A 21024-nucleotide genomic window follows, 5' to 3' on the forward strand; every position below is an offset into this window, starting at 1 on the left:
TGATTTGCTAGATGAATCATGGTAAAGTCTGTTTACAAGCTTAGTGGCCTATTAGGCCGGTGCTTAACTCCGGTTTCTGTAGCATGAAGCGACTAGGAGTATTTCTACTCCTCCCCCCCCCCCGATGGGATGCTAGTCCATCGCAGGGTTACCCCCAGCATTAAATCGCCGGTACCCATTAAATCGCCGGTACCCGATACCCCAAATTTACATAATCTTACACAATCTTCCAAAGGAGGCAGACACTTGATATATCTATTCAAATTGACAACAATGTCATTGAAGGTGTGAGAGAAACAGTATTTCTAGGTGTTATCCTCGAATCAATAGGTATTATTTAAATTGCGTTATCGTTCTGCAAAAGAAGACAATCGGAACATTATCCAAAGTTTCTTTTGATTTTCAAAGCAATGTTTCTTTTTACAGAGCATGAGTTAAAATTCTTGGATGTGTATTGATACCATTAAATAGGTAAATTTATGAATCCTTTTAAAAGAGGCTAACTTGCTAATGACTTTCATGATATGTTTACTCTTTCACCTCAACATATGTTCTGATCACAAAAAGAAATTCCAGCCTTTTCCATGATTCTTCTGTGTGGAGGCGCGGTGGCCTCATGGTTAGAGCGCTCGACTCCGGATTGAGTGGTCTGGGTTTGAGCCCCAGCTGGGACATTGTGTTGTGTTCTTAGGCAAGACACTTTACTCTAACAGTGCCTCTCTTCACCCAGGTGTATAAATGGGTACCGGCGATTTAATGCTGGGGGTAACCCTGCGATGGACTAGCATCCCATCGGGGGGGGGGGAGGAGTAGAAATACTCCTAGTCGCTTCATGCTACAGAAACCGGAGTTAAGCACCGGCCTAATAGGCCACTAAGCTTGTAAACAGACTTTACCATGATTCATCTAGCAAATCAGAAACTGGCTACAAGTGACGATTCAACCGAAGTAATCATTTAAAACCCATTTGTTTAACCCAGGTCAATGTTTCCTGTGTGGAATTTGACAGCGCAGAATAACAAAGTTATCTCTTGTTGTCGTGAATGACTTCTTAAATGATTGATAACTGAAATTGTATGTTTATGTTTTGAGGGGCAAAAGTTAAGGCTATTTGGTGTTGCCCTCATTAAATAAAGGCATGACTTATTTGCTGAATTGTATAGTAGTACAAAAATGGCCACTTACTCTCTACCATGTGACCAGGTAATGAATGCAGATCGAAGCATGTCACCGATTTTCCAGTGAGACTGCGAAACAAGCTTTTGTCCAGTGGAAGGTGATATGTTGAATCGACTTATTAAAAGGTAAAAGTCCCCACTGTCCTCCTTTGTAAGGCGTGCACAAAACTCGTTGATGTAATTTACAAGAAGGTGATATGTTGAATCGACTTACCAAAAGGAAAAAGTCCCCACTGTCCTCCTCTGTAAGGCGGGAACGAAACTCGTTGATGTAATTTACAAGAACTTTTTATAGCTTGTGGCCATGCTAAAAAGGACAAACCTTTTTTCAGTTGACTTCCCTTTCTTAGAAAGCAATGGGAAAACTCTTCGCACAGTAATGAGTATTGTGCCTTTGGTAATGTGAAATCAGCAAAATCTACACATCCATCATAATCCAAGAAAAATAACTATCTACCCATTCCCTCTCCGTCTGCGACTTGGCAAACAAAACATGCTGTCCATTTCTTTTTTCCCTTGAGCTGACATAAAAACTGTATTTTGGAAAGCATATTGTTCGCAAAGACTTTGCAACAGGTATGAATTTTCTTTTCATCAGTGCTAAAAGAGTGTTTTGTGCTTTTTAAAAAACTGAGTCCTGATCTTACCTGCAGAGTTAGCTCATCCCGTCCAGAGGAGGTTTTGGTTTTGGTTTTGTAATCATTAAAGTGGAGCACAAGTGAATTTTCCCTCATCACCAGCAGATTTTGTTCCTTCAGCTGTCATGCCTCCAAGCTGTCTGGCTCTGTGACAATACAAAGAGTGCGTATCTCAAGACCCCGGGATGGTGGGATGAAAACATGCAGGCTTAAAAGGACCAAGAACAACGAACTTTACTATGAAGTTCTTAAACTAATACGTCCGGTTTCAAGCTTTTTTGGGGGGAGTTCGAAGTCACTTTAGAAGTGGATTAAGAATCTTTCAACCATGGAAATGGTGCAAAAACTACGTGCGTGAGTGACTGTGTGGGCTACAATTACGGCACAAAGCACTTTGCAAACGATACAAGATGGCGGTCGAGAGAAGATAAACAACGTTTCAGTTCCGTGTATGTTAACCAGAAAAACGACCAAACAATTGCCTTATTAGTTGAGAATCACAGGGAAGAAAAACTTACATGAAGTGAATTTGGATCGGTAAGGTTCAATATGTCAATGGGAAACCGTTTTTTGTTATTCCTCGAGCTCGGTAACCAGGATTGATGGTTACTGTGAAACCCTAGGGCTTGATTTAAGTCTTGAAAATAATTCATCTAAGCTTATTCATCCTTTAATGAATAAATAGACATGTTAAAAAGCAGAGAAAAACTTAATTTGCCAGTTTACAGGTACTCAGACTTGACATTGCAAAGGCCAAATGCAAAAACAACAACTCAAGATTTTTGTACTTGAGTTTTACACAAAGCAAACAACTCACCAAGGTAGCCAGCAATTTAGGGCTTCTAACTCTTCTCGCAATGACAGCCGTTTCCTGTCACCTTGTTTTTGAAATATTGTTTCCTGTGCTCTCAACTGACAAATTACTTGAACATCCTTGAATCCTGGGCCATGTTCCCTATACAGAAACCTCACCGGATAAAGCAGTGAGCTGACGTGGTTTGAAATTGTTGCCAAATCGCATTGTCTCCCATCCTAGCAACAACATTTGAGTAAATCCAGGTTAGTGAAGGTCATGTAAAACCAAGAAAAAAATTAAAGAAATGTGGTGACTTAAAGGTAGCTGACCATCTAAATCTGGCAGCCATTTTGCTTTCAGAGATGAGCTTTATGGTGAGCGGTTTAAGGGCATGTCATGTAATGTTGTCAAGCAAGTGTCCTTTTGTCTCGAGCACATAGTGGTCACTGTGCTGGACTCTGGGTCTGTTGGCCCAGGTTCAAGTCCTGGTTGGGGCATGGCATTATGTCCTTAAGCAAGACACTTCACTCACATTGCTTCGTCTTCTTGGATAGAAAGTAAAGCCGTAGGTTTCGTCTACTGCAGGGTTAGGGGTAGGAGACATAAATTTCCCATGCACGAGATTACTGTGTAGTGGATGTCTTCTTTGGGGTGGGATGGGTGGGAAGGTGACTACATGGACTGAAGCGGCTGCCAGAGGCACCTGATGAAAATGCTGACGTCCAATTTCAACCTAACGATAATGTTAAGCGTGACTGAATATATCCACATAGAAGTCTGTGCCATATAAATGTAAATGTAAATGACGTTAAACATCTTTCAAGCGGTTCTTGTCCTTTGAAAGTTGGTCAAACAATGAAGCCTGAAATATTCAAATAATTTATGGGGTGCAATGGTCCTATCTTATTGCACAATCTACCCTGAAAATATGGCACAATTTCTGATTTTTCTTTTCCTTTTTTTTTGGCATCCTATCAGATGGCTTGAAACAGTTTTGCAGTTTTTGTTGGAAAGTTATTTCCTAAAAGCGACAAGAAACATTTGCCAAAACTCAAATCTGCATTCACCCTTAGAAAGTGGAATATTATTCCATGAGATTTAGGCGGAGAAAAACCTCTGGTGCTAGGCCCATTCCAAGATATCTCTTCTAAAATCCAAGGTAGCCTTGAGATGAAAAAGAATATCAGGTCAGGTGTGGCGCATGCTTGCTTGCTTGCTTGCAAGCAAGGAAGCAAGCAAGCAAGATAATTGATTGCGAATAAGTGCAAGATTAAAATAATAGGTGTTCAAAGTCTCGATGTATTGACTTACACATCATACGCTCACGTCCTTTCAGGAAAGTGGACTGCGCAAGGGCTGGACTTTGTCATTCATGGTTCACCGCTCTAGTGAGGTAATTGGAAACAGTATCTAGAAAGACGTCCACATCTGGTGGGATATCTTGTGGACTTAGGGTGTAAGTGGGTCCTTTTCGTTTAGGAGTCAAATGGTGCAGGCTGTCCAATTGGCCAAGGCAATCTGGTTGTGGTGATTCTTGCTCTGTTGCTTGTGCCTCATGGCTTACGGGTGATGGAGTCAAAGTCGGGGGATCTTGAGTGGTATGATCCTAAAAGTCTTGGCTTTCTAATTGGTCGTTGTCGGAAGCATAGCACAGGTCTACAAGAGAGGCCATCCTTTTTTTCTGCAGGAAAAAGAGTTTGTTTTAACCCTTACGTTGCTTGTTACGTGGTTTGGTTGGCAGCGTTTGGAAGGAATAGCGGCCATGTAGGTGAGATCATGGACTTTTTAAAGCAGGGCTGTGTCGTCATCTGGGGTTTGATGATTGGATGAAAGGCGGATTTTTGAAGGCTTAATGTGGGGGCTGAGAGGGAGTTGGGCCTTTAAAAAACTGTTACCCCTTATAGAATAGAGAGTGGAGTATACTCCTGTGACAGTCTCGAGTTTGTGGAAGGCAGTGTTTGATTGTGAGAGAGTGATAAAGTTTGATGATTGGATGAAAAGGCGGATTTTTGAAGGCTTAATGTGAGGGCCGCGAGGGAGGTGGCCCTATAAAAAAATGTTCTCCCTATAGACGCGTGTACAGAGTATTACAGTACATTTTGTTTGTTTAACTTGAGTTTTGCTTTTAGAGGGAAAATTTCAACTCATCATATTCATTAGAATAACTCTTTACTAATAATAATAATAAGGGGAATACCAAAGTACCTGGAGAAAAACCTCTCAGAGCAGAGTAGAGAGAGAACCATAGAACTCTGCCCAATTATGATGCCAAGTCCAGGAATTGAAACTGGGCCACATTGGTGGAAGGCGAGTGCTCCCACCACTGCACCAACCCTGCTCCCCACTCTGCTCCCCACTCTGCTCCCCACTCTCTTTGCAGTTAGAGTAATTAAATGATATTCCCATGTGTGGTTCTAAACAACCCACCCCATTAAAAACGATAAAACAAACAAAAGGAAAAAAAACGCAAGAAAACAATACACATTCACACTGCTGTGCTTTCCATGGATTTCAGAGTATAGATGATATCTATGACACATTTCACCACCTCTTAGATAGTCTTGACTTGGTATGGCTTGATCCTGAGGCTTTTGCCAATGAAAGAGGAGCTCCTCTTACTGGGTGTTGGGGCTTTATCATGGCCAGCGACATCCAACGGGCATAGCCTAGTTATCGGGCTTATAAATTTCTGGCCCCTTGTGCTCACTTGGACGACGTGCACCTGTTCATCCTGACCTGGGAACACCTCTTCCACTCGACCCAGATGCCACTGACCGCGTGGGGCATTCTGATCAACAACATCCCCGACCTTCAGGTTTTCTTTGGCCTCTCTCCATTTCTTTCGCGTGTTAAGTGTTGAGAGATACTCTTCTCTCCAGCGCTTCCAGAACAATCTCACCAGGTTCTGAATCAGTCTCCAACGGTGCCTGGGATTAAACACGATGTCATCGGCAACTTGAGGTGCTAGTTGTCCTCCTAGCTGCCCAACTAGGAAGTGGTTAGGTGTCAATACTGGCTCGTCTTGCGGGTCAGCTCCTTCGTATGTCAATGGTCTCGAGTTCATCAATGCTTCTACTTCCTTGATAGCAGTGTGCAGCTCGTCATCGGTTAGCCCAGCATTTCCAACTATTGCTTTCAGAGTTTTCTTAGCTACTTTAACCAGCGACTCAAATACCCCTCCAAAGTGCGATACCAATGGAGGATTCCAATTCCATTTGATCCCGTCATTGCCAACATTACCCGCGATCTGTTCCTGGTCCATTGCTTGAACAAGTTCTCTGAGCTCTCTCTCTGCTTATTTAATCACTTTCACCAGAGTGTGGTGAGGGTCGCACAACAGAGCGAGGCTCCAAATTAAGTGCGCCCTATATCCCACCCATCCCACCCCAGGGGAGGACATCCATCACACAGTAATCTCGTGTGTGGGAAATTAACGTCTCCTACCCCAACCCTGCAGGAGACGGGACCTCCATTTATTCGTCCCAATCCGAGAAGACTAGAATATCTAACCATTTCTTGATGTTATAGAAAGGTAGCAAATTCTTCTCAATTATTTTTAAGACCCTGAGTGTTGGTCCGGCCGGGGCTCGAACCCTCGACCTCCCGCACAACAGTCCAGCGCTCTATCCATTGAGCTAACCGGGAGGCGGTTGCTCCTACAAAGTTTGTCCCATTGTCACTTGTAACTTCTTCCGGTCTTCCCCTGGTGGCTACCATTCGGCTGAACGCATTCAGGAAATCTGTGGCGCTCAATGAACATGCCATTTCTAGATGCACCGCACTGGTTGCTGAGCACGTAAACAGGCACAAATACCTTTTAGCAGAAACTCTTCGAGTAATCTTGGTCGTGAAGGGGCCAGCGTAATCAACACAGCACTATGCAAACGCTCTCATCGTTGTTCCAACTCTGGTCCTTGGAAGTGGTGCCATGATCTGCACTGATGGCTGTACACGTCTTCTCTCACACATCTTACATTCCTTGTCCCAATTCTTCACCTCCTGTTGACCATCTATAACCCAGTATCGGTTTTGTACCTGAGCTAGCACGTGGTTGAAGCCTGCATGTCGGCAACGGTTATGCACGTCTGCAACAATTAATTGGGTGATGTGATGTTTCTTTGGCAAGATCATGGGGTGTGCTGCATCGTAAGATAGTTCTGCTCGGTCCAATCCTCCCTCCGACTCATTATACCTAGCTCATCCACAATAGGGGTAAGGAGTTTCAAGTGGTTCTGTCCTCTGACGTCTTTTCCTCCAATCAGATCTTTTATCTCTTCTGGAAATCTTTCTTCCCGTGCTTGTTTCACCCACAGTTTTCCACCTCTGTCTATTTCAGTTGGTGTCAATGTAAGTCTGCTCCTGGTAACAACATCTAAAGGTTCGCCTTGTTTATTCTTTACTTTGGCTAACAACAAATCAGCAAAATGTCTCACCCATGCTGTGACTCCTCTAAGTCGGTTCCAACTAGAATACTTTAGTGGATTCATCAACGGTTGTGAAATCTCTATTGCAAAGGTCATCTTCGGTTTGACTATCTCAGCGAGACATTTTTCTGAACGTTCTTCAAGCACTGTGCATTTTCCTTGAGGCCAGGCATCTTCATGCTCACTCAGGAATTCAGTTCCTCTAAACCAGCATTGTTCACCTGTCAGCACCTTCGCATGTAGTCTGCGAGTTGCATCATCCGCACAGTTCAAATCGGTGGGGACATCTCGCCATTGTCTGGGACTAGACTTCTGATGGATCTCTGATATTCAGTTAGCAACAAAAGTCTTATACCTTCTCGACTGCCCCTGAATCCAGAAAATGATGTCCTTACTGTCTGTCCATAGTGTACAGTTCTCAAAAGGTATCTGTAACAGCTCTGACACCTTCCTCGCCAGTCTAAGACCTAACACTGCTGCCATTAGTTCTAGCCTTGGGACTGATGTCGCCTTCATAGGTGCAATCTTCGCTTTCGCTGCAGTAAATCGCACAGTCACTTCTCCCTCTTCATATTTATGCCGCGCATAACTTACAGCAGCATAGGCCAACAACGATGCATCCACCATAGTATGGATAGAGGCGTCTTCCACAATTTTCTCAGCAACATGATAGCACCTTGGAACTTGGATTCCAGAAAGTTCAGGTAACTGACTGAACCATTCTTGACACATCTTCTTTAAGTTACTGGGGAACTCATCATCCCAACCTAAACCCAGTAGCCACGTCTCCTGCATAGCCATCCTGGCCCTAACTGTGAATGGTGCTAGCATTTGTAATGGGTCAAACAGCATGGCTAGTTTCTTTAGGAACCCTCGCTTCGTATAGACAACATCCTGAGGGGGGTTCAATTTGAAGGTAAACATATCCGTCTCAGCATTCCATTGCACTCCTAACGCCTTCATGCAAGGTAGTTCAGACTCCTCAATGTTAACATTCGCCACACGATCTTCCACAGAAACATCTCTAAGTACCTCTGGCCTGTTACTACACAAACGCCGTATTTTGAAGCCTGCCTTGCCAAGCATCTCTCTAAGCTGGTCTCAAGCTTCAATCGCTTCATCATCCGTCTCCAATGAGGTCATAATGTCATCCATGTACATCTGTAATAGGATAATGTTCACTACTAGCGGGTAGTTATCTCTGTTATCTTCTGCATGTTGTCGCACAACATACTGGGCCAAGTAAGGTGAAGCACGATCACCAAACACTAATCTCACTGCTTCATAGACTTCAGGGGGTTTTGAGAGGTCTAGGCCTCGCCACAGGAAGCAGTGGTACCGTCTATCTTTCTTCGCCATGACGACTTGCGAGAACATTTCCATCAGATCCGCCACCAGGGCTACCGGATTACTGCGGAAAGGCAATAGCACGTCAAAGATATCTTGCTGCAGTTTTGGTCCAGCCAACATGGTATCATTGAGGCTTACTCCGCCGTATCTGGCTGCTGAATCGTACACTATCCTCACTTTGGTAGTCTCTTTATCTTCTCTTACCACGGGAAAATGAGGTAGGTACCAACTTGGGCCATCATCAATTTCTCCTGGCTCCAGTTTCCGGATGTAACCCTTGGCTTCATTTGCTTCCATCACCTGACAATATTTCTCGGCAACGTCTGGCCTTTGTTGTAAGTGCTTCTCAAGAGAGTAGAGCCGGTCCTCAGCAGTATTCCTGTTCTAATACAATGGTGGTTCATCGTCTTGCTATGGAATTGCCACTTCATAACGTCCCTCAGCATAACACCTCGACTCTGCTACCTTGTGAATAGCAAGCACCTCTTCTACAGTCAAAGACTTGTTTTGGTTAGTGATTCCCAGCAATTCTTCATCCCACACCTTCCACATCAACTCATCGGCCCTCATTTCCGGTGTAAAGGTTGCATGGAATGTGTAGACATGGTTAGCAATATTACCCTCATTTGCTATTTCTGAGACATGTCCAACAATTGTCCATCCAAGTGGTGTCTTTATCCCCACAGGCTCCCCCCGCTTTCCTGTGCGATGTTGAAGTGGTAGAAGAAGTTCCTCATAATAATCACTTCCAATCAGTACATCAACTTCTCCATGTTCAACTGGCTTCTCTATCTCCAAATCACGAAGATGGTCTAGTTTCCTTGCATTGGGTGACCAGTCAACTGCTTTCATTTCACAAATTTTGGGGGTTGTCCACAGAAATACACACTTCTTAACGCTCCCATCTATACTTTCTAGGTGCACAGTTACAGTTTTGCTATCTGTCACAATTGACTTTGCTCCAAAAACAGCCACATGTAGTGGTTTACGCTCAGCGTCCAGGCCCAATATGTCAGCGATCTCCTCCTTTGGGTAGGACGATCCAGAACCACCATTCTGTTTCAAGACTTTGATAGAGAACCTTCCTGTGCGAGGATCCTTACATCGCCATCTACACCAGACATTGTCACTTCCTCTATGAATGGTGCTCAGCATACTAACAACTTTGTTGTCTTTCCACTGGATACCAAGAACACCTTCATCAAACCGTCGCCACGTTTGTTTTCCACGGTTCACCTTTTTGGCCCATGTACCACTTGTTTTCATTTCTTTTGGAAAACGCTTTCTGATTGCTGATGTTGTACCACAGGCTAGAAGTCCCAGTTGTTTCAAGTCCACCAGAAGAGGAAGCTAGGTATAGTAATTATCAGTGTACACATGATAACCTTGTTGATGCAAGCACTCTGTTAGTTCCAAGACCACATCATAGCCAAGCCGTTTTCCTGATGTTGCTGTTCTGGCCTTTCCAAGATACACATTGAAATTATAAGTGTAATGTGTATCTGAATCGGCCAGGACCCACAGTTTCAAACCCCATTTTGTGGGGTTGTCTTTATTGTATTGTCTCATACCAGATCTGTGCTTCGATCACACCATCCTCTCGTCCACTTCAACTTCCTTGCTGCATTGGAAAATTCTTGGCAGGACTGCTTGACATGGTCAATCAGATATATTACTTGTCGGAGTTTGTCATTGTTATCCATAACTGTATGATCATTACATCTGAAAAATGCCATGATTGCCCTGGGGGAAATCATACGACGAGCCCAGTTGCCATTGTACAATGATGCAGAGGACCAGTAATACTCTTGCTGAAGTAACTGCATGAAGCCCATATAAATCAAGCAGGCAATAAAACCATACATTTCCGTGACAGATATCAAATCCCAGCCTTTGGCTTTGTTTTGATAGGTTGGATTGTCAGCAATGTGTTCCTGAGCATAAGCATTTGTGAAATCACAGAGTTTTTGAACGGTCACGGTTCCTCTCCATTGTGACCAATCAGCTGTGAGATTTTCCCAGGTCTCTGTGTCAATACCCACAGCCTTCATGTCACGCGTAAAATCATCCCAATCCTTTTGATTCTTTGCGACAAACATTGACAGAGATTGACATAAAGTAGAGTTAAATCTTTCAACTAAGCCATCAGTCTGCTGGTGATAACTAGAAGTTTTAACCTTGTGAATGCGGAAAACTTTACAAACATCTGCGACCACTTTAGACAGGAAGTTTCTTCCTCTATCAGACAACAAAACTATAGGTGCACCATGTCTGGCAATGATCTCATTCACTAATAGAAGAGAAATTACAGTTGCCTCATAGCTCAGAAGAGAAAATGCATCACACCATCAGGCAAGATAATCACTGAAAACGAGAACGTACCTATTATCTCTATTAGAAGGTGGGAAAGGCCCTAACACATCAACAGCCACCTTACCAAAAGCATTTCTCCACTGGAATTGGAAGTAAGGGTGCCTTTTTGGTATTCCTAGGCGATTTCTTCATGGAGCACTCAGTGCAAGACTTACATCAATGTTCAACATCTTTGTACATTCCTTTCCACCAATACCATTGCTTAACCTAATTAATTCTTTATTTGGCCCGGGAGGTACAGCGGTACGTCAGCGGTAGTCATGGCGGCTGGTTGTAAGTTTTCCCTCCCTCCTGTTTTTACCGCTTTTTTAGTTTGTTTCTTAGCCTGTAATAGTTTTACTTTCCTCAAAATACGACTATCTCATCCCAAGACTCGTCTGCATCTTGTTGGAGGCGTCATAGACTTGGAGACGACTCGAAACTTCTTTGTTGCATTGACATCGCGAGTCCGCCATCTTGGAACACGTGCGAAGGGATATTTTGGTACAGACCTGACTCGATATCCCAATTCTGTTTCTACATTTAATATCTCAAGATTGGTACAATGTGGAGACATCGAAATAAACCCTGGACCAGAACAGTCATTATCTCCGGGATTATCCACAACTCGCAAAAAACCTCTTTGGAAGTGCCCTTGTGATGTATGTACGAAGTCTGTTCGCTCCAATCAGAAAGGGATTCTCTGCGATGGTTGTAACAAATGGTTCCACCTAAAGTGCATTACCATGGATCTACAGGCTTATATTGACTTGGGGTCTTCTGATGAGCAGTGGTTCTGTGACAAAAATTGTGGGTGGCCTTTTAACTTCACTGATTCATTCTTTGAGTCGTCCTTCTCAACTGGGCAGAATGTAAGCTTAAGCTCTGATGTCTCTGCGGAATCTTCCCCTCACTCTGCTAATGGCTTCTCCAAGTGCTTATTATTAAATACGAGAAGTATTCGAAACAAGATCAACGACCTAAATGCTTTGTTATTAATGGACTCCTTTGACATTGTTCCCTTGACGGAGACTTGGTTAGACAATGAATTTGATGACCGTGATCTACATCTTGAGGGTTATAGTATCCTTCGTCGGGATAGACGTGGTAGGCGTGGTGGAGGAGTGTTGCTCGCAACTAAATCACACCTGCCATGTGTACGGAGATACGATCTTGAGGTAAATGCGGAGATGCTAGCCTGTGAATTAAAGACCAGTAATACATGATGTCTATTATTTGCAGTTTTTTACAGACCACCAGACGCTGAAGAGACGTTCTTGGATGAATTCAGGAGATTTCTCAATAAAGCTTCTGGTACAGGAATCGCTGATTTAATTATCACTGGCGATTTTAATTTTCCCTGTGTCGATTGGTCTACTGGATCACCAACTATTTTAGACAATTTGACTGAAACTTTTTGTGAAATCCTGGATGACCATTTTCTCACCCAAACAAACCCATATATCACTCGTCCCAGTGCCACTAATACCTTATCATCTGGTAACATCTTAGACCTTGTGTTGACGAATCATGAATCACTCATCGAAGGAACTACTGTGCACCCAAATGGATTTGATTCAGATCATTTCCCAGTCTGTTTCGCGATCAAGAAAAAGTTCAACAGGCCGAAAAACAGTCAAAGATTAGTTTACCGATATGATAAAGCTGACATTGATGGTCTAAGAAATACATTTTCTCACATTTTATGGGATTCCTACATATCCTGTGAGGATATTGACTCAGGTACGGCGAATTTCCAAGATCTTGTTCTCGCGGCAGTCAATCAACATGTACCAAAGATGAAGCTTAGACGCAAGCCAAGACCTCCATGGATAGATAAAGAGGTCTTAAAGTTAGTGAGGAAAAAGAAAGTCTTGTGGAAGCGTTTAAGGGCCAATGCTTCTCTTGAGGTGACAACAAAGTTTAAACTTCTTAGGAAACAGACCAAACGTCTTATCTCCTTTAAGTATTTCCAGTACTTAAAGTCTCTATCGGATAAGCTGAAGACTAATCCAAGGAAGTTTTGGTCTTTTCATTCTCTTAAGTCCAAGAGCAAGAGACTGCCAGAAGTAATAACTTACTCTGGCAAAGCCAGGTCTGCAAAAGATCCTGTGGAAAAAGCTTCCCTGTTCAATGAATTCTTCAGCTCCGTTTTCTCTACAAAAACATCAAACTCTGGCAGCTCTCATTTTGATGTGATTAATCCTAACTTATTGATGGATGTATTCACTTCGTACAGTGAAGTTAAGAATATCCTCTGCAACTTGGACATTAATAAAGCAACTGGAGTAGACGGCATTCCTGCGAGGATATTGAGGGAATGTGCAGAGGAGCTATCTTACCCATTGGTTCTACTGTTTAACTTGTCGTTCAGGTGTGGGAGAGTTCCTTCTTCATGGAAAAGAGCTAATGTCACTCCTGTGTTTAAATCAGATGCTAAAGATGTGGTAGAGAATTATCGATCTATATCCCTGTTATCGATTCCAAGTAAATGCCAAGAGAAGATTGTATATAATGCCATATATTCTCATGTGGCCCCTTACCTGACAGATTGGCAACATGGTTTCATAAGGGGTCGCTCGTGTGCTACCCAGTTGGTATTAACACACCATCAGTGGACAAAGGCCTTGGATGATGGACTACAGGTGGATGTCGTGTTCTTAGATTTTTCTAAGGCATTTGACAGAGTATCACATGATATACTTCTTCTGAAGTTGTGTAATTTCGGCATCTCTGGTAGCCTACTAAGATGGTGCGAGGATTACTTGACCCACAGAGAGCAAAGGGTTGTTATTGAAGGACAGAGTTCTACCTGGTCTGTTATCCCATCTGGTGTACCACAGGGCTCCCTACTGGGGCCATTATTTTTTGTAATATTCATTAGTGATTTGCCTGATGTGGTTATGCCTGGAAACACAATCGCACTGTACGCAGATGATTGTAAAACATCAAGACTGATAAACTGTACATCAGACCAACATGATTTTCAATCTGACCTGAATAATCTACACATCTGGAGTCAGCGAAATCTAATGGATTTTAATGTGAAGAAATGCAAATTGATGCGTATCACGAAAAAAAGTATGCCTTTTCGTTCTGACCTTAAGCTGAATGAGAGCTCTCTGGAAGAAACATCTGAATTCTGTGATCTTGGATTAGTTACTAGTAACAAGTTGTCCTGGAATGCTCATGTTGATAAGATATCAAGCAAGGCTAACAAGATTCTTGGCCTTATTAAAAGGACATGCAAGGGTCTGAAAGATGTTAACATGTTAAGAAGGTTGTACTGTGCTTTGGTAAGGTCCCAATTGGAATACTGTACTATTGTCTGGTCACCCTTCACGGCTAGAAACATTAATAAATTGGAAAGGATTCAGCGAAGAGCCACCAAGTTTATTCTAAAAACTGATGATGATTACAACACTCGTAAAGAAAAACTGAACCTGTTATCTCTAGAGGACAGATGCTTCTTTTTTGACGTACTATTTTTTTATAGAGTTCTTAATGGGTATATTAATATAGATATATCCTCTTATATCCAATTTTATTCACATTCGGAAAGATACTCGTTGAGGGGTAAGGACGAACTTAAATTAAAAAAGAACTACGCAAAGACTGATACTTTTAGGTTTTGCTATTTTAATAGGATTGTCCACATGTGGAATGGGCTGCCACTATCGGTCCGTCAGGCTCCAAGTGTTTCTTGTTTTAAAAGGGGTGTAAGGGATTATTTGACTGCAAGATTTGATTGATTTTAGTTTGGATTTGTTTTTTTGTTAAAGGTGGTCTGCCGTGCATGGGGATTTATCTCTTTTGCGGGCCATCCTTATGGCACCTTTCTTTTTACTCTTTTGTATTATTATCTATTAATGTAAGTAAGTAAGTAAGTAAGTAAGTTATATGTGTCATTAAATTGTAATAAATAAAAAATAAATAAATTTGTGGTCTCAGCTTTTTGTACATCATTTTGAAGTGTTCTTATCTGAGCTTGCGATATATGAAACATTTCTCTCTTTTATTCCTCTAAATTTGCATAGTTTGATTTCCACTCTTCTATTTCTTCATGCAGGGAAGAGTTCAACTCCTTTAAGTTGTTCATTTTCCCTCTCCAGCTCTGCCACTGATTGAACTGCCTCTGAAAGACATGAAACTTTTTTATTTTCAAGTCCAGGGCAATGCCCTTTCTCCCCCTGATCTGTCGGTATTGAAACTTCACAGAAGAAGCTAATTTTCGTAGGGATTCACTCAACTCTTTTCTCAGTTCTTTCGAATTTTTGACAAGTTAAAACAAGAAAAGGGGCGTGAAGATGCATGATGTTGCCAAAATCGTTTAGGCACAGATCTTTCAAGTGACGGTCGAACCATTCATTTCCCGTTCGCATTTTATTGCTCAAGAGACAGCCCGCCTTGTGAAATACTTCCATTATGATCGGACCTTGCGACAGTTCACCATTCACGTATTCTTCATCCTCTGCCTCTTCATTTTCTGGTTTATCAAGGAATTCGTTCCAAGCTTTAAGCACAGGGAAAGGTATGTCAAAGGACAGTGCAACATTATCTTCCACTGACTGTGAGACATATTTCAGTGAAGGAGGTTGTGGTGCCAATTTCGTATTAAATATATAGTTGGAAGGAGGTGCGTACGACATTGTAAATGCTTCAAGTGATTACGAAACTGTAGAGGTTAGATGTTATAAAATTATTGCAAAATAGCAGATAAAGACTGGAAAGAAATGAGAAACTGGCATCACGTTTATGCTCTAATTGGAAGTCACGCAACCAAGTCACGGTTACAGTAAACCACACTTATTTTTTAACATCACGCTTGAACCAATCAGTTTTCTTTATTTATGTCATTTGACCTATGTAAACAAGCTAAGATACCAAGCTTCTGAAAGTAAAAATGGCGTTGTAAACGACTTGTACAGGAGGAACCATTGATCCAACTTGTACGAGATCCTTTCTGCGTGATTGAAGGCGAAAGTTCCGTTTGTGATGAATACTACAAATCTTCAACTTTTCGGGGATCAAAGAGAATGCCACATTCATTAAAAAAAGTGGCACAAAATGAGAGATAAGAGACCCTTGTTTGTAGCGTGATGCTCACAACCTACCAACAGTAGTAGTGATAATAATAATGATAATAATAATAACAACAATAATAACAACAATAATAATAATAATAATAATAGTCTTGTATATGCCAAGAAGTAGAGGAGGGCAGGGATTGCGCTCTGTTGAAATGGAGTACAAAGCCACAAAAATCAAGGGTGCAGTCAGACTCCATGGTAATGAAGATCGTGCACTGGGAATGGTACGGGAGTTTGAAGAGCAAGCGGCGAGGATGGGGCGTAGGTCAATTTTTAAAGAAACGGCTAAGTGCGTGGAGGAGTTGGGGCTGGAGTTGGATTTGGAACATGCGCAAGGGATCAAGAAAGAGGTGCGGAGGTGCCAAATTGAGAAGTTAGAGGATGAGATCAGAAACCAACGGTGGCAAGGGCGTATAGTGACCACTAGGCTGGAGGATGAGAATTTGAGTGCCGATGGGTGTTTCTGGTGGCTCACAGAGTGTAAGAACTGCCCATCACACACAATTGCTGGACTCGTCGAGTCCAGCAATACGAGCAGCTATTGCCAACGCGAGTATACACGTGTCAGAAGACCTACACAAGCGGAGAAGGCGAGATGAGGTGCAGATTATGTGGCAAGGCTCCAGAGAGTGTGGCACATATCTTGTCAGGATGCAGTGCACTGGCCCAGAGCAAGTATCTCTCTAGACACGACGCAGCACTGAAGGTACTGTTTTACCAACCGTTGTATGATGAGGGATTTATAGACGAGATACTACCCTGGTACTCACCCGACAAGCTGAAGCCTGTGTATGAGTCAGAGAATGTTAAAGCTTATTGGGATGCCCCTATATATGCTGATCAACAAGAGGTCAGATGCAATAGGGTGGATGCACGCATTGTAAATCATGTGCAAGAGAGTTGTGACGCTGGAAATGAGCTGCCGTAGGTTAACAATCGGACAAGAAAGGATGAAGAGAAGACACTGAAGTACGGACCCCTTCGCTGGGAACTAAGGCAGCAGTTCCCAGGCTACGAGGTGAAGCAATATAACATCATTATGGATGCCCTCGGGGGGTGGTCACGGGAGCTGGATGTCATGATGCGCAAGCTGGTGGGAGGCAGAAGCACAGACGTACTGTGAAAGATGCAGAGGGCAGTGCTCTCGGGCACGCTGAATATTGCCCGGACTTTCAAGGTGGTAGTTTGACTTTCTGTTAGAAGGAGGACCGTAGACACAACGGAAAAGCTTTTTAGGATTAGTTAATGTACATTTATTTTTACTCCCATGGCTCACAGGTTACGGTTTTCGCCCTGTGCTGCCTGATTAGAATGTAGCATTCACTTGATTTCTCTGCGACATAATAATAAAATAGATTTTTGTGAAGCATATTTCTGACCCCAATGCACTTTACAATATGAAAGCCCATTAAAAACCTTGCAATAAAGCTTTAATAGTCCTAAATGTCAAGCATGAATCAATTAAAATATTTTTTAAAAAGAAGTTTTAAGTTTTGTTTTAAATGTAGCAATACTGTCCACATTTTTGATATATTCTGGGATGGTGTTCCAAAGCTGAGGTGCTGCAGTGGAGAACGCGCATCCTCCATACGTTTTGGATTTTATGGCTGGAGTGTATAATAATGAACAGGATGACGATCGTAGAGTTCTTAGTGGACGATAATCCTTGATCAGAGGTTTCAAATATCCAGCGGATTGTCCATTTAAGATCTTAAATGTGATAAGAAGAATCTTGAAGTGAATCCTTGCTTCCACAGGTAGGCAGTGCAGGCTCTTTATTAATGGTGTGATGTGGTCAAAGCTGCAGTGTTCTGAATTCTTTGTAGCTTATCTCTCTGGTATTTTGGGATGTCATATGAGAGACTTGCAATAGTCAAGCCTGGAAATCACAAGGGAATTCACCAACATTTTCAATCCATCAGAAGGAAGATACGATTGGATACGACCAATTGATCTTATGGCAGGACCAGCTTTCTTACACATTTCGTTTAATATGTTCAGTGAAAGACAAGGTGACACCCAGATTCCTGGGTTTTGTTTTCACTTCTACTGAGGTGTTAGCTAATGACAATGTTTCGTAAACTGTAGGTTGCTTGCTGAAATGGGATATGAAATGTAATATTTCAGTTTTTTCAGGTTGCACTTTAACATATTCTTAGTGTTCCATGAAAAAAGATCATTAGTGCATGCCTTTAGAGTATTGAAAGAGTCTATGGATTGTTTGGGATCATCAATACCAATATAAATTTGGGTGTCATCAGCATAGAACATGGAATTGAGACCATGGCTACATATGACATCTTGGAGAGGGTGCCATATACAGAGTGAACAACAGTGGCCCAAGTATTAAGCCCTGGGGAAACACCATACTCTAAACATCGTGGCGGAGATGTTGTATCCACCAAAGAGACTTGCCGAGATCGGCAAAGCAAGTAAGAGGAGAACCATTTAAGGGCTGTTCCTGTGAAATTAAAATATTTTCTTCGGCTCGTGAGGAGAATTTGGGGATCCAGGTTGTTGAATGCTGCGGACAGGTCAAGTAGCACAAGTACTCCTTGACTGTTGGAGTCAAGAGTCTTTAGGATGTCATTGGTAACTCTAAGTAGCGCAGTCTCTGTTAAATGATATATCCTATAAGCAGACTGAAAGGCAGGAAACAGGTCATTGTCATTAAAGTAGTTGTGAACTTGGATGGCAGCTGATTATTTTACAGTGTCTTCTTTCTCGGATGTGCCGGATCAAAGTTTGGCTATCTCAGCCAATTTACTGTGTTTGTCTGGAAGTGTAAGATAACTCTTACATGGGATTTGTCTAATTTGTGAGGGATCGCAGACGAAACGAGTGTGAACCTCGAAATTTTGTCTAAAGCATCAACTCGCTAACACGATAACATACCGATGCTCGCAAGTACGAAAATTATTCTCATTTACTTAAATTAATGGGATTTATCTAAAACTGAAATGTGTTGGATTTTTTGGCCAACTGAACATAACACTATTTAATAAGACTGAGTAAATATTTCCGTGCAGCAAAGCCATCTGTCTTTATGTGGAATTCTTGGTACCCTAATGTAAGGGTAAAAAAATGAAGGAAAAAGGATGAGAGGATTCATGCTAAATAGAGCTGAATTATGTAAATGGGCAGCAATTGAGGACGATAAAGTGGCTGTTCGCGGAAGTAAGGATTTGTAAGTGGAGTTAAAAATGTAGGTGGAGATAATGTGAGTGGACCTAATGGCAACTATGAGGTGCGCGCAAATCGAATAGATACTTGTTCTGGTACAATAATTCACATTCATTCAAAATTCTCGCGTCACTCATGATGCGTTTGCTTTACTGTCCTCGCTACGAATGATGAGAAATTGTCTGTTCCTCAAGTTTTTTAAGGTATATCCATCGGTCGTTCATTGACGAGACGCCGTAAAGGGAATTGATATCTCGGGCAATAACTCCAATAGTAATGTGTATAATACCAGCAAGATGTACATTGATACCATATTTCTGCAGGTTTATAAGCGATTTCTTTACTCCAACTGACGTGTTTAGGCATCATCTAATTTAAGTAAAGCAATCTTATCGATAATTTCTTGTATCCACTTTGGTATATATACTTTTCTCAATCTCCTAATTTCTACACTGTGCCACGCTTCTTTCTCTATTTCATCAATCCATATACAAGAGTCGCATTCACCGCATTCGCATGTAAAGTCTTCAAAGGAAGGCATAGCTAAAATGAAGCAATTGGGTGCAAAACGACAGATTTATATACGATATGTTTTATGACAACTTGTCAATCAGAGTGACATTTCCTTTCAATCACATCTATTTATAATTTTAATGCAAATACACTTTACAAACATTTCATTTTACATTGCACTACGAAAACGTTCATCTATGGAGCCTCGCGTTAACAAGGTATTTAGAATGCACAGCTCTATTATTTACTTCTCTCCTCAATTTCCTTTTCTTCCTTCCTTCCTTAAACTCTTCGTACCTCTTTCTTTCCTCTCTCACTTCTTCCTCCAACTACTCTATCGTTTCTTTCAGTACTAACTCCTCCATGCACTTGCATACCTCCGCGACTTTCCTTTTCCTTTCCTCGCACTGGAATTGTGGAGTGGCAATGAACTTAAGCTGGGTTGGAAAGGTTCCATTTTCCTGGTGAACTCGAAACCTCTGGAGTCTCCACTCTTTCATCTAAGTTCCGTCTTCATCTGCTTCGGCAGACACCGGTACTCTCCTCCCGAGTCAACTCCATATCAATGACTACAAAGTGTGAGGGAGGCTACAAACGTTTCTATCATTCAAAATCCCTAACCACATAGGGATGCGGTTGTTTTAATCCATTCTCTCATTCATTTTTTAGTTACACAATGACATCTGAAAAACAACTGTTCCTGGCTCATTTGGACGAAGATATTGAACAGAAACCCCAGTGGGCTGGAGCCGTCTTAGACGAATTATTTGTGAAATACACAGACAAGTGACAAGATACATTGACGAAATTGAAACCTGATTCAAACGTGAGAGAACAAACTACTTTCCATCAGTTATACAGAGACTTGATGACTGCCTCTCTAGCCTATTTCATGTATTTACAAATCAAATACCGCGCTGTGTGGCAATAAAAATTCTAATATGTAAAAACAGTGTGTTGGAGTTAATCCCTTCGTCATCTTGGATTCTTTTGTTAGCTTTGTACCGTTAATTTTTAAAACCTGAAAACCCTACTCATGAACCTACGCGAAAAACAAACCCTAACCCCCTACAAAATTCTAACCCCCAATAACCTAACCCTAAACCCTAACACTAAACCTAAACCCTAACCCCTTGCTCACTTACCCGGTATGAATAATTAGTTACACCTAGCTCGGCCGAGACACTCGGATCCAGAGCTCTTGGTTTTACCCAGTAAGGCCCCCTATACTACTACTATGATCAATCAACTTTCGTCGTAAATTGACTCAAACCTCTTTCTGATTTAGACAACATCAGTTGGAGTGAATACTACATCTACGAGATAGGAACTAGTAAAGCACAGATGTCCTGCAAAATCCCTTGTGTCCATGGGCAGTTTCGATTATGCTATCCTTAAAAAAGGAGGGCATTCCTATCTTAATGTAAAATGTTGCACAAAGCGATGCTGAAACGTCTTCATCTTTATCCCGGGATGATCGCCTATACATGTGATCTCAGT

At 42.0% G+C, this 21024-nt stretch overlaps 3 protein-coding genes across 3 annotated transcripts; 1 reads left to right on the forward strand and 2 right to left on the reverse strand.

Moving 5' to 3' along the window:
* Positions 1-5163: 5163 nt before the first annotated feature.
* Positions 5164-5874, reverse strand: LOC111327713 (uncharacterized). The gene has a single exon (XM_022931953.2). The coding sequence runs from the start codon at positions 5872-5874 to the stop codon at positions 5164-5166; it is 711 nt and encodes a 236-aa protein (XP_022787688.2).
* Positions 5875-6739: 865 nt separating this feature from the next.
* LOC111327715 (uncharacterized) lies at positions 6740-8122 on the reverse strand. Its single transcript, XM_022931954.2, has 2 exons — positions 7432-8122; positions 6740-7359 (listed from the first exon to the last, which is right to left on the reverse strand). The coding sequence occupies exons 1-2, from the start codon at positions 8120-8122 to the stop codon at positions 6740-6742; spliced, it is 1311 nt and encodes a 436-aa protein (XP_022787689.2).
* A 2897-nt stretch (positions 8123-11019) lies between these two features.
* On the forward strand, positions 11020-20314 carry LOC148743265 (uncharacterized). Its single transcript, XM_088750571.1, has 3 exons — positions 11020-11845; positions 11981-14246; positions 20194-20314. Exons 1-3 carry the CDS (start codon positions 11020-11022, stop codon positions 20312-20314), a joined length of 3213 nt encoding a protein of 1070 aa, XP_088606697.1.
* The last annotated feature ends 710 nt before the right edge of the window (positions 20315-21024 follow it).

The sequence above is a fragment of the Stylophora pistillata genome, chromosome 1 (genome assembly GCF_964205215.1).
Source record: "Stylophora pistillata chromosome 1, jaStyPist1.2, whole genome shotgun sequence".
NCBI classification, from domain to species: Eukaryota; Metazoa; Cnidaria; class Anthozoa; order Scleractinia; family Pocilloporidae; genus Stylophora; species Stylophora pistillata.

Excerpts from the sequence above, each read along its gene's own strand:
- LOC148743265 (XM_088750571.1), top strand. The coding sequence starts at position 11,020 with ATGGCGGCTGGTTGTAAGTTTTCCCTCCCTCCTGTTTTTACCGCTTTT. Across the intron at positions 11,846-11,980 it reads CCTTCGTCGGGATAGACGTG|TTTTTTACAGACCACCAGAC; the intron begins GTAGGCGTGGTG and ends TATTATTTGCAG. Across the intron at positions 14,247-20,193 it reads TTTTATAGAGTTCTTAATGG|TTACACAATGACATCTGAAA; the intron begins GTATATTAATAT and ends TTCATTTTTTAG.
- LOC111327715 (XM_022931954.2), bottom strand. The coding sequence starts at position 8,122 with ATGCTTGGCAAGGCAGGCTTCAAAATACGGCGTTTGTGTAGTAACAGG. Across the intron at positions 7,360-7,431 it reads CTGTACACTATGGACAGACA|AGATCCATCAGAAGTCTAGT; the intron begins GTAAGGACATCA and ends ACTGAATATCAG.
- LOC111327713 (XM_022931953.2), bottom strand. The coding sequence starts at position 5,874 with ATGGACCAGGAACAGATCGCGGGTAATGTTGGCAATGACGGGATCAAA.